The sequence below is a fragment of the Cornus florida genome, unplaced genomic scaffold (assembly GCF_030987335.1).
Source record: "Cornus florida cultivar Cherokee Brave unplaced genomic scaffold, ASM3098733v1 CherokeeBrave_3.0.0_Hap2_Chr05, whole genome shotgun sequence".
In the NCBI taxonomy this organism is placed as follows: Eukaryota; Viridiplantae; Streptophyta; class Magnoliopsida; order Cornales; family Cornaceae; genus Cornus; species Cornus florida.
The window spans coordinates 27,481,633-27,498,569 of NW_026775575.1; the positions used below are offsets into that span (position 1 = coordinate 27,481,633).

At 35.5% G+C, this 16,937-nt stretch overlaps 1 protein-coding gene across 2 annotated transcripts; it reads right to left on the reverse strand.

Moving 5' to 3' along the window:
• Positions 1-11,140: 11,140 nt before the first annotated feature.
• Positions 11,141-16,142, reverse strand: LOC132306214 (BTB/POZ domain-containing protein At1g03010-like). Of its 2 annotated transcripts, none has more exons than XM_059803533.1 (4): positions 15,685-16,142; positions 14,260-14,326; positions 12,087-13,283; positions 11,141-11,933 (listed from the first exon to the last, which is right to left on the reverse strand). In XM_059803533.1, the coding sequence occupies exons 1-4, from the start codon at positions 15,774-15,776 to the stop codon at positions 11,394-11,396; spliced, it is 1,896 nt and encodes a 631-aa protein (XP_059659516.1). In that variant the 5' UTR covers positions 15,777-16,142; the 3' UTR covers positions 11,141-11,393. The 2 variants fall into 2 exon arrangements, with proteins under 2 accessions (XP_059659516.1, XP_059659517.1); XM_059803534.1 differs by lacking the exon at positions 15,685-16,142 and adding an exon at positions 14,406-14,564.
• Positions 16,143-16,937: the final 795 nt, after the last annotated feature.

Sequence of the window (16,937 nt, forward strand, 5' to 3'; positions counted from 1 at the left end):
TTGTGTTGCGCCGAGATTATGGTCAGGAAAGCATTACATTTCATAGCATGTTGACATACTTGTGTTGATAACGATTTTCTTAATGTTTCCGTGTATGCTCCTGATTTTCTTTATCTATTCTTTACTTGTTGACTCAAGGACGCCTAAAGCTAATGCTTTAGGCATTTTCTACTGAGCTGTTGTGCTCACCCCTTACTTAATATTTTTAGGACATGGCAAGAAAATTGTGGAAGAAACACCTCTGCAGGCTTACGAGTTGCTGATGTACCTTGTTATCTTTTGGAAATGTAATTACATAGACAATGGAATCATGTAATTTAACCTTATTCTTTTGTTAGCTTCATGTAAAGCTTTTGTAATTATGGCTATAGAGGCCTTATGGTTTTGTAGATCTATTCTTTTGGACAATGAGTGTTCTTTTTGGAAACATATGTAATAAATTATGGAAGTTTTCAATCTTTAAATGATAAATCAATGAATTATTTTTTATGATTATATGCATTTTAATGAATTAGATGATGTTTTGGGACTTATATTTTTGTGATTATTGAGTTTAGGATACAAATGGATAGGTTTGGGAAGTGATCTATTTGATCACATTGGTTTCGTGCATGATCTAAATGCACAGATAGGGTTATCTCAACATTTACATCAGATCTGGGAACCATCTGTACTCACAGATGTCTTCATCTATGCACACAGATGAGCCTTCAGCTTAACACCCTCATTGGAATTGCCATCTAAACGATATAATGGACCATCTGTGCGCACAGATGGTCCAATATTCACTGTTTAACTCTAACTTTCTATATAATTACTTATTTACCCCCCAGATTTCAACTAAGGCACATAATAACTCTTGAAAATGACAATTTTACCTGTGAAGATCTTGAAAGCTATAATTTAATGTAGTAATGACAAATTTACCCTTTTGGGGTTTTAAACCATTGTTTAACTATGGTAAATGATAGTTATAACCCTATGGGCTCAAGAACCATGATAGTGGAGTGAAATGACTATAGTACCCTTATGTGCCCTCACGTTCGAGTAAGGACCCGGTTAGCAATCCAGATCCCCAAATTTGGGTCGTTACAGGGATGGTAGTGGAAGTTGGTGGTGGTGGTGGTGGAGATGGCCATAGTGGAAGCGGCGGCGGTGACGATGGATGGCTATGGAGGTGGCGACGGTGAAGTGGTAGTGGAAGGCGGCGACAATGGTAGCTGTGGCAATGGTGGAAGGTGGCAGTGGTGGTGACATTGGAGGCAGTAATGGTGATATGGGCGGTGGCAATGATGGTGGTGGTAGTCGAAGTTGGTAGTGGTAGAAGGCAGTGGAGGTGGTGATGGTGTGGATGTTGAAAGCGATAATAATGGTAAAGGTGGCAGTGATGGTTGTGGAAGTAAATGGAGGTGGTGATGGTGAAATGCAGAAGTGGTTGTGGTGGAAGATGGTGGTGGGGGAAGGCAGTGGTGTTGGTGGCGATGGTGGTGGTGGTGGTGGTTTTTGGACTTGAAACATGAGGGCTTTTTAGAAAGTTGATATTTTATAAAATATTACTTGGGAATGGAATGGGCATTCCATAGGTTTAGTTATGGAATGGATTTTCATTCCAATGGAATGGTCATTCCCACTTTAAGTTGCATACCAAACAAATGAATGGTTGGAATGGACATTCTATAGGTTTAGTTATGGAATGGATTTTCATTCCAATGGAATGGCCATTTCCTCTTTAAGTTGCATACCAAACAAATGAATGATTGGAATAGGCATTCCGTTCTGTTCCATTACTGCACACCAAATGCAGCATAGGTGTAATTGTTAAGGTTTCTAGAGTCTCATCACTACTTGGGATTACATTAGCCATGTTGGTCCTAGTGTTTGTTCATGGTTGTTTGTTCTTTCAATGTCAAAAGTATACAAAGGTATATTGATAATGGTGTATTGATAAGTTGTGATGTATCCTTGCATGATGTATCCTTACTTGTTTGATAATGGTGCATATATCAAGTCTGGTGTGATCAAGGGCAGTTTGGTATTTTCTAATGTATATCTCATGTTTTCAAGATCATTAATAAAGGTGCATTATTTGCAGAACTTATCTAAGAAGTTACTACAACTATTAAAGCTTAGTTTCTGATTTAAATTCCGGTTCAACAAATATGGTTTGGTCACAGTCTTTCTTATAGGCATTTCAATCATTATATATACATATTCTGGTGTTTATATTACACATACCTAAGAAGCTACATTATTTATTTGAGCTTAGTTCCTCTATATGACAGTCCAATCATAAGTTATAACAACATCCTACTGTTGGTCTATCAAATAGCCAATGCAGGGGTATTATTGTAATTCTGTGTGTAGCTACAAAATGTTGACACGTATCATGTGGTCTTTGAGTGAGAAGGTGAGGTTAGTTTTACAATTGTTAGAGCTCAAGATCATGAACACATTTTCTAATATATATATATATATATATAATATGTGAGTTCAAATTTCATTGAATACTACAAGACAAAAATTGGTGATTTAGCAAGGGGTAAAAGTGTCCTTTCTCACTAAAAATGTCAGTCTCCTCTGTGTATTGGGATTGGAGGATCTCATCAGTTCTAATCCTCAGTTAGGGCTGCATCAGCCAGACACCAAGAGTGATATATATATGCTATGATAAGGCTGTGAATGTGTGAACCTAAAATGTGAGCCACCCTTGTGAGAATTGTGAGCACATGTGAGCTACAATGTTGAGAGACACTCAAAAAACAAATTAAAAAAGTATTCTTTGAGATTTCAGTCAACTAAAGTAGCTGTTATTCAGCTCTGAAGTCATATGTGAGAAGTGTACATCTTTATCAACTAAGAGAGGCCTAATACTGAGATCTGGTTTGGGAGGTCAAATATAGTTTAATTCAATTCTTGGGCTTGGTGAAGGTTCAGCTGCTAAGTAACCTGTTAATCTAAGCAAGCTTGCTGCGTTGTTTTGGTGCTGTGCAAAGTGATCTCTGATCAGAGAATTGACAAATAAAAAGTATGACATTGTGACCTAACCTGATTGTATAATAAGTTGCTATTACCTTGCTGTAAACTTGAACTTCATCATAAGAGCAAGTGTATTATAGCATTTGAAGACTGTGAGAATCAAGGTTGAATCTATTCTAGAGCTGTATTGAAGAATAACATCCCAAACTGTGATAATTAGGGGTTGTGACAACTGTAAGACTGGTGTGCTCTAATCATGTTATACCTTGCTGGGATTATTGTGTTTATCATCTTATGTCTTCCAAGTGTTTCATTCTTATCCTTTGTAACAACTTAAGTAAGATGTGTTGGGTATGTTAACACCTCTATATTGTATTGTAAAAGCTATTGAGAGCTTTGAGGGTCCAAGCAAGTGTGCTGTGGACAAGGGGAGTGCATAGTGCACTGTATGGAGTTAGTGTGTGTGTAGAGACTATGAAAACTAGTGTTTCAACTTGTACCAAGGTAAGTGCAAGTGTAAGACAATTGAGTGTGTAACTACTTTCATACAACTAGTGAAGGCTTTTATTAGTTGAGGCCAAACACTAAGGTTTTTCTCTATTGAGAGGGTTTTCCTTGTAAAAGTCCTTATGCACTTATGGACTGATTGTGTTATGTTCATTGTTGAGTGTTATGACTGAAGATGAATGTGAAAAGACCAATTCACCCCCTCCCCCTCTTGGTCTAACAAGCCAGAACTTGGTTCGATCGAATTGACGGGTTTTCGTGCATATTTTGGCTATTGACCAAAATGGTTAAATGTTATGGACCAGTCCAACGTGGCTCTCATGTGACTTCTTTAGCTACTGAAAGATTTTAACCGGTCTAACTTTCAGTGGATAGGTCCAATTTGGGCAGTAAGTTCTAGAACGGTGATTTCGTCAAGATAGACCGGTCAAACATCCCTGGAAAGTGTAAAAATAAGTTTCTAAGTTGGTTTTTGACTCTCCAAAAGGCTAGACTTGTGGGGCAAGTTAGTTTCCTTTGAAAGAGACTATTTTTGTGAACCTTAATCAAACTTTAGGGTAGAATAATTGAATAGATTTGTGCTTATACAAGAGAGAGAAAGTAAGAAAGATTAAGAGGAAAATTCTCTATTACACAAGAGACTGAATTTTGTTCAGTACGCTTAGGGTTGCAAATGAACCGAGTTGTTTAACAGCTCGGCTCGGCTCATTAAAAGCTCAGCTCAGGCTCGTTCATTTAGTAAACGAGCCGAGCTCGAGTTCAATTTTCAAGCTCATTTAGTAAACAAGCCAAGGTTAAGCAACATTGAGTTCGGCTTGTTAGACTCGTGAACAAGCTCGTTAACTTAATGGCCTATTTATATAACCATTATAAGTTTAAAAAGGTTTAACCTATATAAAAATAAATTTGGCCCAATTCACATAATTTTATATTTAAGGCCTAAATAGTTATAATTCATTATCCCATTATACAAATAAGATTTAATATCGGCCCTTAAAATTTAACAAATCAAAGTCGTTGGTTTATAGAGTTAAAATATAAGATTAATAGACCTAAAAGAAGTAGATGCGTACAATGGCTACGGCACATATTCTTTAGCTCCGCCGCCTCATCTCGCCGACTGTCTTCCTCTTGCGGCAAATATCAATCTCTCTCTCACTAACTGATCTTAAAGTAGAGCAGTTTAACATATAGGTAGATTGAATTTGATAAAACCTTGTAAGTTATAATTTTTGATTTCATCTTGAAAATATGTTCTATATTTTTTCTTTTTATTTCCCGTCGGAGATAGAGGTGAGATTTCATAGAAAAGATTAGGGTGATTCTTGAATTAGTGTTTGTTGAATATGTAATGATCCCGAACCAAGCCGAGCCCGAGCTTGGCGTAGCCAAGCTCGCCCGAGCACTTCTCTGGAGTTAACAAGCCAAGCCCAAGCAAGCCAAATCTCAGCTCGTCTAGGCTCAGTTCATTTGTAGCCATAGGTACGCTTCGTGAACGTAGGCCTAAGTTTTGGGTGAATCATGTATATTTTGTGTTCTTGTGATTTTTTTTTTCATTTGATTGTTTGTGTATGTCTTACTCGTCAGACATCATTTTTAAGGTTTCCTTCATAACAACTAATATCAGAGCCATTTGTTGAAAACCTTGGGCATAAAAGGTGTTTAACGAAATTCCAGTGAAGTCTTTTATATTCAACCTTGTCGTTTGAGTGGGAGTAATGTTATCAAAAGATAAGACATTTACATCCATCATCGAGAAGTTTGATTGCACAAACTTCAGTTTTTGAAAGATGCAAATAAAAGACTTTTTGTTTGTGATACCCTTGAATATTCACGCGTAGGTTGGCCAGGCCCATACCCAAAAACTTGAGGATATCAAAACAATTAAGTATTTAAACAAGCGAATAATACAAATAAATAAATAAGAAAGAATAATAATATGCTGAATGGAGAAACTAAATATTAAATAATCATTAATTAATAATAAAACCTCTAAGATTACAATTCCTCAATAAAATTAATCCTAATGTATACAACTCGAGAATCCATAAATCAAAGACCCCTAAAAAGAAACTGAAACCTGAAATAAATAATTTGTGTCCAAAACATTAATAAATAAAGTAATGTCCAACGTCAACGACTCCGAAGGAATAATGAAGACTAGCACAATCATGAACAAGGTTATCACAAGTAGCACCAAAAACAATATCATCCACATAAATTTGAGTAACAAGAAAATCTTTTCCTTTTCTGAAAATAAACAATTTTTTATCCACTCCCCTCTTCAAAAGCCCTTGTGCATTAGATAAAAAGTTAATTTCTCATACTATGCTCTAGGTGCTTGCTATAAACCATAAAGAGCCTTTTTAAGATGAAAAAAAAAATTAGGATTATGTTGATCAATAAAACCTTTTGGTTGTGCTACATATACTTCTTCATGCAAAATACCATTAAGAAAAACACTTTTTACATCCATTTGAAACAATTTGAATTTAAAATGGCATGTAAGAGTAAAAAGAAGACGTATAGACTCAAGTCTAGCAATAGGTGCAAAAGTTTCATCAAAATCAATTCCTTCAACTTAAGTATATCCTTGTGCAACTAACTTTATTTCGCATCACAAGACCATGTTCATCAAGTTTATTTTTAAAGATCCATTTGGTCCCTATGATATTAACATCACTAGGTTAAGGCATTAATTCCCAAACATCATTTTTCACAAATTGAAGCAACTCTTCTTATATAGCCATAAGCCAATTATAACTTTGCAGAGCTCCATCAACATTCTTTGGTTCAAATTGAGCCATGTGACATGAGTGTCTTATATTATCTACAAAGTATGAGTATCCAAACTGATCACTACGGACTATACTCCTAGTACTCCGTTTATCCCATAGACCTATCACATTGTCAATTGGATGACTCGATCGAACCCTAGAACTACTAGATGTGGGAATATATAAAGAAGGTACAAGAATTCTTATAGGTTCATCAATGGTGACCTCTAATTCTTCACCAACATCCTCTTCTACCTCTTCACATTCTCCACCTAAATTCTCATCTCTTTCTTCCTTATGAACTGTAGGTTTATCCTTATCTCCTACAATTTCAAAGTCAGTCTCATCCTTATCAAGTTGTGGGAATGTATAAAGAATGTACAAGAATTCCTATAGGTTCATCAATGGTGACCTCTAATTCTTCATCAACATCCTCTTCAACCTCCTCACCTTCTCCGCCTAAATTCCCAACTTTTTCTTCCTCATGAACTGTAGGTTCATCCCTATCTCCTACAATTTCAAAGTTAGTCTCATCCTTATCAAGTTGAGTAGAGATTACCTTATGCCTTGTATCATCAAACACAACATTAATTGATTCCATAACAAAATTGGTTCTAAGATTAAAAACCCTATAAGCCCGACTTGTTTGTGAATAACCCAAAAAGACACCTTCATCACTTCTAGAGTCAAATTTCCCAAGTGTTCCCTATCTCTAAGGATATACCATTTACTTCCAAAGGCTCTAAAGTATTTAACAATGGGCTTTCTATCATACCACAATTCATATGAAGTTTTTTTAGTTCTAGGCCTAATATATACTCTATTTAGGATATGACAAGCAGTACGTACTGATTCAGTCCAAAAATAACTAGCAATTTTATTCTAATGAAGTATAGTACAAGCCATACTTGCTATTGTCCTATTTTACCTTTCCTCTATACCATTCTATTGTGGTATTTTAGGTGCTGAAAATTCATGCTTAATGCTAAACTTATCACAATATTCAATTAACTCCTTAGGTTCGAATTCTCCTCCATTATCACTCATAATCCGAGTAATTTGATATCCCTTCTTATTTTGAATTAGTTGGCAAATAGACCTGAGATTCACAAAAGCATCAAACTTTTCTCGCAAAAAGGTAATCAATGTAAATCGAGAATAATCATGAACCATAACAAGCAAATATCTTTTTCCTCTAATGCTATCAGGTGTTATGCGACCCATCAAATCCATATGTATCAATTCTAAAGGTCGAGTGGTGACTTTATGGAGAAGTCTCTTATGCGACACTCTAGTTTGTTTTCCTAATTGACACAGACTACATATTTCATTCTTAGGCATTTTCAATTTAGGCAAACCTCGAACAAGATCATTATTAGACAAATTTACCAAATCATTAAAATATACATAACCAAGTCTTTTATGCCATAAAATTGCCTCATCAGTAATTGCAGAAAAACACATAAGTGAATGATCTGAATAAATAACATAGCAATTATCAAAAGTTCTAGTTCATTTCAAAACACATTCACCTTTTTTATTAGTTACAAAACACCCTTGTTGAGTAAAATTGACTTGAAATTCCTCATCACAAATTTGGCTAATACTCAACAAATTAGCAGCTAAACTTTTAACATATAGAACATTTTTTAACTCCCAAATTCATAGAAATTTGATCTTACATTTACCATTTACACTAGAAGCATTACCATCACCAAAAGTAATAATTCCAACTGAGCAATCCTTAAACGTTGTAAACAGTGTTCTATCCTAAGTCATATGCCTAGAGCAACCACTATCAAAGTACCAACCACATGGACCTAATGATCTAAATGCAGTGTGCATAACAAGGCATTTAAAATTCTCTTTCTTCACCCAAACAATCTTAGATTCATTATGCAATGATTTCCCTATTGTCTTAGACAAAGTGTCACAAGGCTCAAAAAACCTAATACTTCTCTTCTTCTTATTTGAACTCTCTAGATTTTTCGATTTTAGCCTAAGTTCAAATTTTCTTTTCTGACACTTATATTTTATATGACTTTTTTCTCCACGAAAAAGACATATTGAAATAAGTCTAGGAGAACTAGTGATAACACAAGGTTTTGTTTTAACTTTCACAAAAACATCTTTAGATTTTTGAAAATACAAATCCTTTGAAGTTGAAGCTAATTCTTTGTTACTACTAGTGTTCTTAACCACTCCTTTCAACTTATCAATCTTGCAAGTGTCAGCGTCAAATTTCTAAAAAAAACTGTTTTGATTTAATAAACTCACTGCTCAAATTATTAATTTCAAGTTCAAGTGATTTATTAAACATATTTACTTGCTCAAGTTCCTTTTTCAGAAAATCAACTGTATAAAGAAGATTCAAATTTTTATGGCCAAGTTCTTCCAAATTTTTATTAGACACAGAAACTTCTAACATACAAATATCTCTATCAAGTTCCGCAAGTTTCAACTTCTTTAACAAATTTTCAAAATCCTTTTTAAACTTAGACCATTCAATATACATGCTTGTGACAGAATCAAAAATAGGAGGTAAAGGCAATGTATCAAAAGAAGGTGAATTATCAGACATGATGCAAAAATCACAACATATCAACAAGTATAATCTACTCAATATATCGAGTAACCCGCTCTGATACCAAATGTCAGTTACGTGGTGTGGAAGCTGTTTAGTTGATTTTGTTGTGATTAAATCCATAAATGACCTAGATGAAATTATTAGGTCAACTTGCCCAGATTTTGTGATTGATTAATTTACTCAAGTAATATGATCAATTAAATATCCACAATTAATCACAAAGATAAATACTGAAAAATAAAGCATGTAAAGTTTGAGAGATGACACCATAATTTTTAGCGAGGAAACCCCAATTAGCAGAAGAGACCAATTGTTGTTGGAAAAACCTCGTGGACTGTGTAGTTCAGAATAAAATGATCCACTATGTTTGAAATAAATTACAATGAACTTTGACTCAGGCTTACACCCTATTGTTCTACCAAAAACCAATTGCTGACAATCTCCGACTTTGCGACATCCCGTCCAACAGCTCTTTACTCTAGGTTTACTCTTGATCTCTGTAAAAAGATTGTTGGTAGATCAAACAACACTTCTCGAATGCTTTGACCCTTTCAAAGTGTGATCGTTTCACCCATTTTCTTCAAGATCTGAATTTGTTGTAAAAGAAATAGATCTGCTTTTCAGAAACTCTAAATCTTCAATTATGCTCCAATCTGATGAAATAGAGAACAACACTTCTCATACGTGTTCTTAAAATAAAAACAGAAAAATCAGATTTGATTTTCTGAAAAATATCTCTCACAAGGCTTTCTCAAAATAATGAATTCTCGTTCCAAAAAGTCATACCTCAATGTTAAATGAAAGAGAAATAATATTAAAGTTTGGAAGACTTAAGAATACTTGGAAATCAAGTCAAATTTTTCCATAGGATTTTGGAAGGAAGTCTAAACCAAATAGGAATAAAAACAGACCAAGAAAGTAAGTTACCAAAACAAATCAAAAGACCTTGAACCGGTTCAGGGTGGTTGAACCGGTTCAAGTTGACCAGTAAGTTTTCAAAGAAAACAATCTAAACTTTCTGTGATACTTGAACCGGTTCAGGGTGGTTGAACCGGTTCAAGTCGGCCAGACTTGAATTCAACCAAAAAGCCTTAAAAGCTGAACCTATTCCAAAATTTTTGAACTTGCTCAAGTTGGACAAAATGTAAAAACATCCTAAAAGTTGTGTTTTAAACTTCCCAAATTTCCTAAGTGTTCTCACACACTCACATACCTTTTTTAAACATTGTTTTCATCATTTTGGAGTATATTAAAGCATGAATACTTGAAGTTTTTCAAATTCGCTTCTGATCTTTAATTTTGAAATTTTAAACTGAAATATTACAACTCGATCAGACTTGTTTTAATAACGAAATTAGTCAATTACAAAATATATATGTCCCACACATCAATGTCCCAAAAAAACAAATAAACACATGGAATAAAAATAACCGAGTCCCACATGGCACATAAAACGATGCACGAAAAATAAAATATTAAAAATTCCGGGACACTACAATGCGAGTAGCTGAAACTCCACAAACCACAACACTAACAACATCCAAGAGGCAAACTATGGCAACCTCAAAATATAACAACATAACAAAATATTTGGCCCTTGCAAACACCCGTCCATAGAGACCCAGTCTATCGCCAAGACCATGGCAGCCCAGATCATCAAAACAGCTCCAACTGCTCGCCATGCTAAAGGAACTTTTGCTGCAAATATAAAACGTTTCCTCGGAAGAAACTGAAGCATACAATTATGCAAATATTTGATGTGGGAGAAGACCCGCCTAATATTAGGCTACTCGGTAGTCATCCCAATCAATACTTTATTTTCTTTGTGATATCTTGTTAAACTGGACTAATAAGTAAGGGAGAGGAGGTTTAATAAATTTTTGACCCTACACGTATTTGTGTATATATATTCAAATTCCTTTTAATTGTCATCCACTAGTTTCCGTTGGGCACTTATATTGCTTGCCTCCTTCTTCCTGTCATTGCAAGTGTTGGCCTCTTTGTTTCTAACATAACGCTACGGCACGGATCTGTGAAGGGCTCCGTAGATGAAATTTTTTATTATTACATTTTATATTCTTAAATTTATACTTTTTTTGCATTTATACCTAATTTTTTTTTAAATTACCCCCACTGAAATTATGAAAAAACACCTTTATATAAATTTCCCCCATATGAATTCCTAGATCCGTCCGTGGCTACTGAGGAAGAACGATATTATTTTTCTTGGGTGTTCAGAGTAATCCTCTTTCCATCTTAGGATATCCTCCAAAGAAAGGTGTATTCAAGAGTGTAATAAACTGACGAGCTGAAAAATATGGTAAAAAGCTGTTTATACCTAACTCACACACCTTTAGACATACCACCTTTAGAATACATGTTTGATTGAGTGCCTGCCTTCAAAGACTCCATCAAAAATTAAGGGAGCAATCTCACTCAACACATCAACCCAAAATCAACTCACTCTCAACACTATCCACATCAGACACAAATCCACAATATGGTAACACTACTATACACTCACTTATTCACATGCACATACATGGTCATGCAATGGAGTGGCGCCTTCGCTTCTGAAATAAATACTGTGCTTCTGAATGAGCCTTGCCTCCTACGGGCTTAAGATCTTTGATTCGGAATAGGGAATTGAGCTTGCTTAGCTTCTTGGTGAATGATTTGAACAACTTGTTTGCAGGGTGTGACCTTACTAGCTCTTGTTTCATGGAGACATGGTCCTTTTCTAAGTCGGTTAGCCTCATTCTCATTCTTGCAACTTCAAGCTTCAATTCTCTGTTCTCTCTCCTTACGGATGCATAATTGTCCCTCGGTGAGATGCATCCACTTCCTGCACCACTGCCTGAACGCTGAGGGAATTGACCATTGATTGAGCCAAAGAAGAACTGATTGTGACCCCCGTTCATTGCATTCCGAAGCCTAATCTGTTCAAAGTATAGCACTTGGACTGCCATCTGCACGGGGAGTCTTTCGTTCTGTGCTGCATGGCTGCAGGCTTCTTGAGATAGTTTCTGACAGTCGATGGTTTTGCAGAGCCGGTAACGCTCAGAGTCCTTGATATTTGGATGAACCTGTCAAAAGCAACCATAAATTATTGGTTTTTAGAACCCCTGAAAAATCTAGCATTGTGTGTAGCAACAAAGTGTAGCACGCTGGGAGCTGCCTAGTTTGTGTGTGTGTGAGAGAGAGAGATAGGAGGGGGGAGGAGAGAGTTGTACGTTCACCTTGAGAAAGATATCCACAGCTCGGTACAGTCCATCATACACCATACGAGCATGGTCTGGAAGTAATTCTGCGAGTGATATGAACTTTGATGGCATCAAGTTTGAATCTAGCGCGATTTCTGCAAGATAATTGTCCAATAGCTTTGATACCTTCAGAATTGAGCTCTGCTTAGGAGATCCAGGGCTGTCGAAATCATAAACCATTTCACTTTCGTCCCTCAAGTGATTGTCGTCTTCATCATCCTCATCTAAGTTCAAGAAAATGGAGAAGATCCTTAAAATTGAATCCGTATCGTACATGGGGCTGTGGTTGTTTCCATGTGAACTTGCTGGAATGAGGATGTCTTCAAGAATTGCCTGGTCCAGTTGCAGACCGATCCTCCTCTCTAAATCCGATCTGCAAGAAATAGATGCCGATGCAGATATTGCAGATTTCAGCAAACTTGAAAGAAATGCCATTGGGACTGTACTTTTCCTTGATTGGGACGGTAGTAAACTAACTATTGCTTCAGCAATGACCCTTTGTTTCTTCTGCAGTTCTAAGTCCAAGAGACTTCCTTTAACTAACTGGGGGTCTCTAACGACCAGGCCTTGAAGAGAATTGTGGGCATAATTGATCAAAATTCTGCTGATTATATCCTGTTTGAGGCCCTTTGTTTTCACTGCAGATAGAACCCGTTGGAAGAAATCAAGATTGAGAGCCGAGAGTGATTTTCCCCACCAGTCCGAGGGTGTTTCTGCTTCCATGCTTGGGACTGGTTTTGCAGGGAAGTTGTGCTCAAGTTTGGACAAACCAGAGGTGAGCTGCTCTTTACATGCATTACTCGCAATTGCATTGATGAGCCTGCTAACTAGGTTGATATCTTCTGATAAAGGTAGGAGCTTTTCGCAGTAGTGAAGAACAGATATCGTGTTTGATATGTTTGGGAGCACTGTCTCCTTCAGATATGCTTCAGTTCGTGCTTCCAGGTTCTTCTCGGCAAAGTCTTCTGTCATGTCAAGGAAATGGGCTGCACATCGTAGCATAGCAACATTTGATAGTGTGATATCAATGTTCATGCCATAACAGAATTTTGCAGCTAGCTCAAATGCCTCTGGTCCACCTGGGACAGCTGGAAGATTTATTCGTGTAATTTTTGAGTCTTTTGCTTCCAGCAACAGCTTGCGAATTCTTCCACTCCGTGAAACTAGAGGGAACTGCAAAAGAAATACTCGAGTGAAATTGATTTTTCCTTTTTCCTTTATTATTGTCTTGAGTTACTTCTCGTAGTACCAAATTTTATTTCTTACTAGTCATTGCATTTGATCACCAGAATATGTTCTGTAAGCAGTTTTTACTTCATATCTATATTGAGATTTATAGTTATGCAATTTATATATTGAAAGTTCATAATGTTCACATACAAACACAAACTAGTCCATTTCAATTCAAATAGTATCTGAACATTTTTCAGGTAAAATTGCCAGTTTTGTCATTTTTTGAGCCTCGTTTTGTAACTCAAATGTTTAGTAATGGACCTATTGCAGATGCAATGTTCTTCTTGCAAGTGTTTTACATTTATAAACCACAAAATATTGAAGAAAGAAGTTCTGCCTTACTTCTATCCAACCTAGTAGATTTCGTTTTCCAACAGAAACTGGTGGCTATGGGATCTAAGATTGATAACATAAAACCCATGTTTGAGATGTAACCAGTTTGATTCTAAAGCAACCAATACAAGTGGTGTTAGATTTGTTTCATTGTAAATTGTAAATAGTAATTATATATATATCTATATATATATATATATATATTGATAAATTTTTCTTCAACTACTACTCCCATTCTGTATTTTTAATTTTTTTCAGTAAGTATTCTGTATTTAATTTTGTGCAACTGCTATGTTTATAAACCCCAATAGATAGTAAGTACTTGAAAACCCCTATATATACATATATATTGATAAACCCCTATATATACATATATTGATAAATTTTTCTTCAACTCCTACTCCCATTCTGTATTTATTTATTTAATTTTTTTTTTTCAGTAAGTATTGTGTATTTAATTTTTCTGCAACTGCTATGTTTATAAACCCCTATAGATAGTAAGTACTTGAAATTATGGGCACATCACCAATCAATAAATCAAAAGCCAATAAGTAATACAAATGCCAAAATACATTGTCCTTACCTTGTGAAGTGCAAAACTTGATGCTCCTAATTCAATTGTAAGATCACTAGAAACATCAGATATCGGCCTGCAAGATTAAAGCATGGTAAAATTGGTAAGAGATGGAAGGAAGAGAAGTACAAAACAAAGTAAAAAACAAGACATACATTCTTGTTAATTCAATTTATTTGACAATCTTATTTCCGCTTCTTCCTCTTCTTCTTCCTCACCCCTACATTTCCGTGTTTTAACATGATACTAAAACACTGTCGAAAATCTGCAAAGTCTTTACAGTGAACACCTCCAAACGAATGGACGGTCGGTCTTGGTCTTATGTTCCAGTGTCTCACATGTATGGCCCAATTGACACCCCAAGGACTCAATAATAACAGCATGATTGGGACTGCTCAATCAGTATTGCAGTAGATAAGGCCATAGTTATCGATAGTTAAAAATCTGCACTTAAGATTGCAAAAACTGGCTTTGTTTTTGGCAAATTTCAATTTGCCAACCTCTCTAACACTCCATGGATATGGTGGAGCCAAATGGGACCATTTGATTTTATTTGATAGATGTTGTTGTTTGTTGTATTATATATGTAAAGCTAGAAGGTTGGTCATGCTCAAAACAGCTGTTCTGCGACTTTTCCGTACATGTTTGAGGGCCTCTAAAATTACATCAATGCAGAAATTATTGATCGACAAATACTAATTGCTATTCAAAATGCTTATAGTGCAGGTTGATACTAGGACATTAACCACGGGGACCTCGTGCAACTGTCTTCTGAGTGTAGGATTTTCAAGGTAAAGATCACAGGGGTTTGATATGTCATATTCAATGCTTACCATTGTATTTATAGCATATGAAATTATTTTGGGGGCCTACAAGAAAAGACTTCATTACAAATTCATTTTATTTATTTATTTTTTTGTAGAAATTGTCTTTTCCTATGAATACTGTCCTTCCAAAAAATTATATTTCTGACCAGACTCATTTTACAAAAATTGTCTTTTCTCTATTCCAATTTTTTTTCCCTAGTGTGATTAGAGTTGCGAATAAAGGGAAATTTTTGACCTTTAACTCTCAAATGTTCACAGCCATGAATGTACTTTTTGGTTCACTTGAAAGTACCCAGAAAAATGATAAAAATCTAAAATTTTGATCGAGGAAACCTTAAAAATGAATCCAAAAAAACCATTGAGAAGATTGGAGCAAAGAAAAAAATAATTATATTAAATTTATTTCAGAATTTATTGCTCTACCTACCTACTTCTATAGTACTATTATACTTGAATTTTCAATTACCACATGTATGTGTCAAACAAAATTTGTATGTGACAAAATTTACTGAAATATATAGATTACACAGCATCAAATCAGTGGGGAATAGCCTAAAAAAATACTAAAATAATTAAATTTTGAATCATTGTAGATAATTAACCATACCATTCAGTGACATGTCTCGTACTCGAACTCGGCCGGAATGACCTCTTCCCTGAGATGCTTGGCTTCAACTCACCAACAGTGACAACACCCATCTCCTCAAAAACCTGAAAATTTATTCAGCCTTTGCAATTCCCACAAAAGTTTTGCTCCCACTAATGGCTCTTTTTTTTTTTTTTTGAAGTATCAAACTGTTTTTAACAACCCAGTTCAATTCAGTTAAAGACCAGAACTGAACTTGTAATGTTGCTGCCGGCTCTCTCTCTCTCTCTCTCTCTTTCTCTCTCTAAAGCTGGGGTGAGGAGGGATAATGTCACATGAACCCATGCAAGATTAAAGGGTCATCTAGACTTTAATTAATGGGTGTTTATAATTTGCTTAGTGTAAAGTCAAGAAAATGCTGCTCTGTTTGCACTTTTCGGTGAAAGGTGAGAGGGGGAAGTGGCTTTTTCACTATGTTTTGGTTTTGAGTGAGCGCAGGAATTCTGTAGTGTTGCAGTGCTTTTGGGGGTTGTAATTATAGTAAGTGAAAGCTACCCACATAAAGGTTGGATTTAAAAACTCCATACTATGTGTAAAGCTTACTAAAGTGGAAATTAAGAGGATGAGTTGAATTACATGTTATAATGAGAACCACATTACACCCTATATCATCTATATTATCTTAAAATAGAATAACTATTAAAAAAAAAAAAAAATTCATATTATGGTAGGGCAAACCACCTTGCCAACCGGAGACAAACTTAACGGATGCTTGGCATGATACTGGATTTAAAATTAGATCTGTTTTTGATACCAACTATAATAAGTCAAGTTTTTTTTCTCTAATCCAAAATCTTAAACTGTTGGGTAGTACTGTATACTCACTCATTCATGCCGATAATTTTTTCCATTCAAATCTGATGTGGAATAAGATTCTAAGAACCTCTAACACCACCCAAAGGGGATTTTAAACCCTCTTACATATATTAAGGTGGAACCTAGATGAGTTTGGATCCCTGAATACGTCCAAGGTTAAAAATCTCTCCATTGCTTCATCCTGGTATTTTGGTCTTATAATCATTTTCTTTTTATTATAGGTAGGGGTGGCAATACACAACACACTAATACAATTCGAACATGACAAATGATTAGTGGGTTTGTGTTTGGCTTAATCGTATTCGAGTCCTAATAATGTTGACCCAAATTGATACGGTAGTTAAACGTGTCATGTTTGTGTTTGACTAGTCAACCTATTTATAACGCAGTTAACCTGG

Bases quoted from the DNA above. Each gene is read 5' to 3' on its own strand.
- LOC132306214 (XM_059803533.1), bottom strand. From the start codon at position 15,776: ATGGGTGTTGTCACTGTTGGTGAGTTGAAGCCAAGCATCTCAGGGAAG. The intron at 14,327-15,684 runs GTATGGTTAATT...TTAATCTTGCAG, and splicing joins ACGAGACATGTCACTGAATG to GCCGATATCTGATGTTTCTA. The intron at 11,934-12,086 runs GTGAACGTACAA...TGCTTTTGACAG, and splicing joins CTGTGGATATCTTTCTCAAG to GTTCATCCAAATATCAAGGA.